At 40.2% G+C, this 1559-nt stretch overlaps 1 protein-coding gene across 1 annotated transcript; it reads left to right on the top strand.

The window, feature by feature from the left end:
- The first annotated feature begins 434 nt into the window (after positions 1 to 434).
- Positions 435 to 1207, top strand: LOC106292206. Its single transcript, XM_013727818.1, has 2 exons — positions 435 to 515; positions 743 to 1207. Exons 1-2 carry the CDS (start codon positions 435 to 437, stop codon positions 1205 to 1207), a joined length of 546 nt encoding a protein of 181 aa, XP_013583272.1.
- The last annotated feature ends 352 nt before the right edge of the window (positions 1208 to 1559 follow it).

Raw genomic sequence — 1559 nt, 5'->3', positions numbered from 1 at the left:
ATAAACTAGGACTGTTCGCACCATGGTCAAGTAGATTTTATATGGTCGATACTATTGATTGATTTATGGTCGTATAAGACTTGATTGTGGCCAATATTCTTGTTTGTCTTACGGTCGCATGATCACATTATGAAACTCTAAAATCTGATTGATAATGTGATCAGATATCGAAAATCTCAAATCTAGACTATGCTGCCCTTAATCTCTCTGGAGATAACTATTTGCAATGGGCGCTAGATACAAAGATCAACCTGAGGTCAAAGGGACTCGGTGATACTATCATCGAGGGCAACAATGAGAATGATAAGAATCGATATAGGGCGATAAGTATAATACGCCACCATCTCATTGAAGGTCTAAAAGATCAGTACCTTACCATGGAGAATCCACTAGACCTTTGGACCGCTTTACAGCGGCGATATGATCACCAGAAAATGGTGCTACTATCAAAGGCTAGTTATGAGTGGAAGAATCTCAGATTCATGGACTATAAATCTATGGATGAATACAATTCAGTATTGTTTAAGATAGTTTCAATGATGAGACTTTATGGTGAAGAAGTAACCCAGAAAGAGTTACTTGATAAGACCTTCTCCATATTCCATTCCACAAATGTGTTGCTGCAACAGCAGTATAGAGAGAGGCTTCGCCACATACACTAATCTGATCTCGTGCCTACTTCTGGCCGAGGCTAATAATGAACTCCTGATGAAGAACAGTGAGATGAGACCTCCCGGATCAGCACCATTACCAGAAAGCCAACAAGGCTAAACAAGAAAAGAAAGATCCCAAAGAGAGCAACCACGTCTATAATGAAAGAAGATCACACGGCAAAGGCCGTGGTGGGTACAAGGGACGTGGTGGTCGTGACAATTACTCATACGGCCGTGGGCAAGGAAACCACAATAACCGTGGTCATGGTTCCAGCTATGGCTGTGGTCGAGGCAGTTATGGCCATGGTAGAGGCGGCATATCCAAGCCTCCTTACTCGACCAAATCTATTTGTCACAGATGCAGGATGAGTAACCATTGGGCTAAGAATTGTAGAACCCCTAAGCATTTATGTGAACTCTATCAAGAGAGTCTTAAGAACAAGAACCCGGAAGCCCATATGGTTCATGATAATGGGTATGATGCTGATAATGATTTCGACCATGAAAAGGATGACCTTATGGATCATGAGACTTCAGATTGTCTCAAAGACTAATTCGACATCTTGTTTGATTGTTTTTATGATTGCTTTGTGTTTCATTACTATTGATGTTTTGGATTTATATGAATTTTTTGATTGGTGAAAACGCCAATGCGAGCTTATAAATGAGAATATAGTCATTCCAATATAGACCTACGGCCAAGGCACTGCCTAAAGGGGATTATATCCACCCAAGAATTTGTGGCCCATTGAGTCATAATAAGAATGGTTTCCAAATAGAAACAATGGGCAAAGGAAACAAAAGTTCCTTCAGATTAAAGAAAAAAAAATCGTCTAAGGCCTTATAAGAAAATGGTCAAGACTATACCTGCGTACTTTACTGATCTAGACTATGCCAAAGATCAGT

Source organism: Brassica oleracea, chromosome C5, assembly GCF_000695525.1.
Source record: "Brassica oleracea var. oleracea cultivar TO1000 chromosome C5, BOL, whole genome shotgun sequence".
Lineage (NCBI taxonomy): Eukaryota > Viridiplantae > Streptophyta > Magnoliopsida > Brassicales > Brassicaceae > Brassica > Brassica oleracea.
The sequence above is the reverse complement of the archived record's forward strand: the minus strand, read 5'-3'. Positions and strand labels throughout refer to the sequence as shown.

Excerpts from the sequence above, each read along its gene's own strand:
- LOC106292206 (XM_013727818.1), top strand. The coding sequence starts at position 435 with ATGGTGCTACTATCAAAGGCTAGTTATGAGTGGAAGAATCTCAGATTC. Across the intron at positions 516-742 it reads CTATGGATGAATACAATTCA|CACCATTACCAGAAAGCCAA; the intron begins GTATTGTTTAAG and ends CTCCCGGATCAG.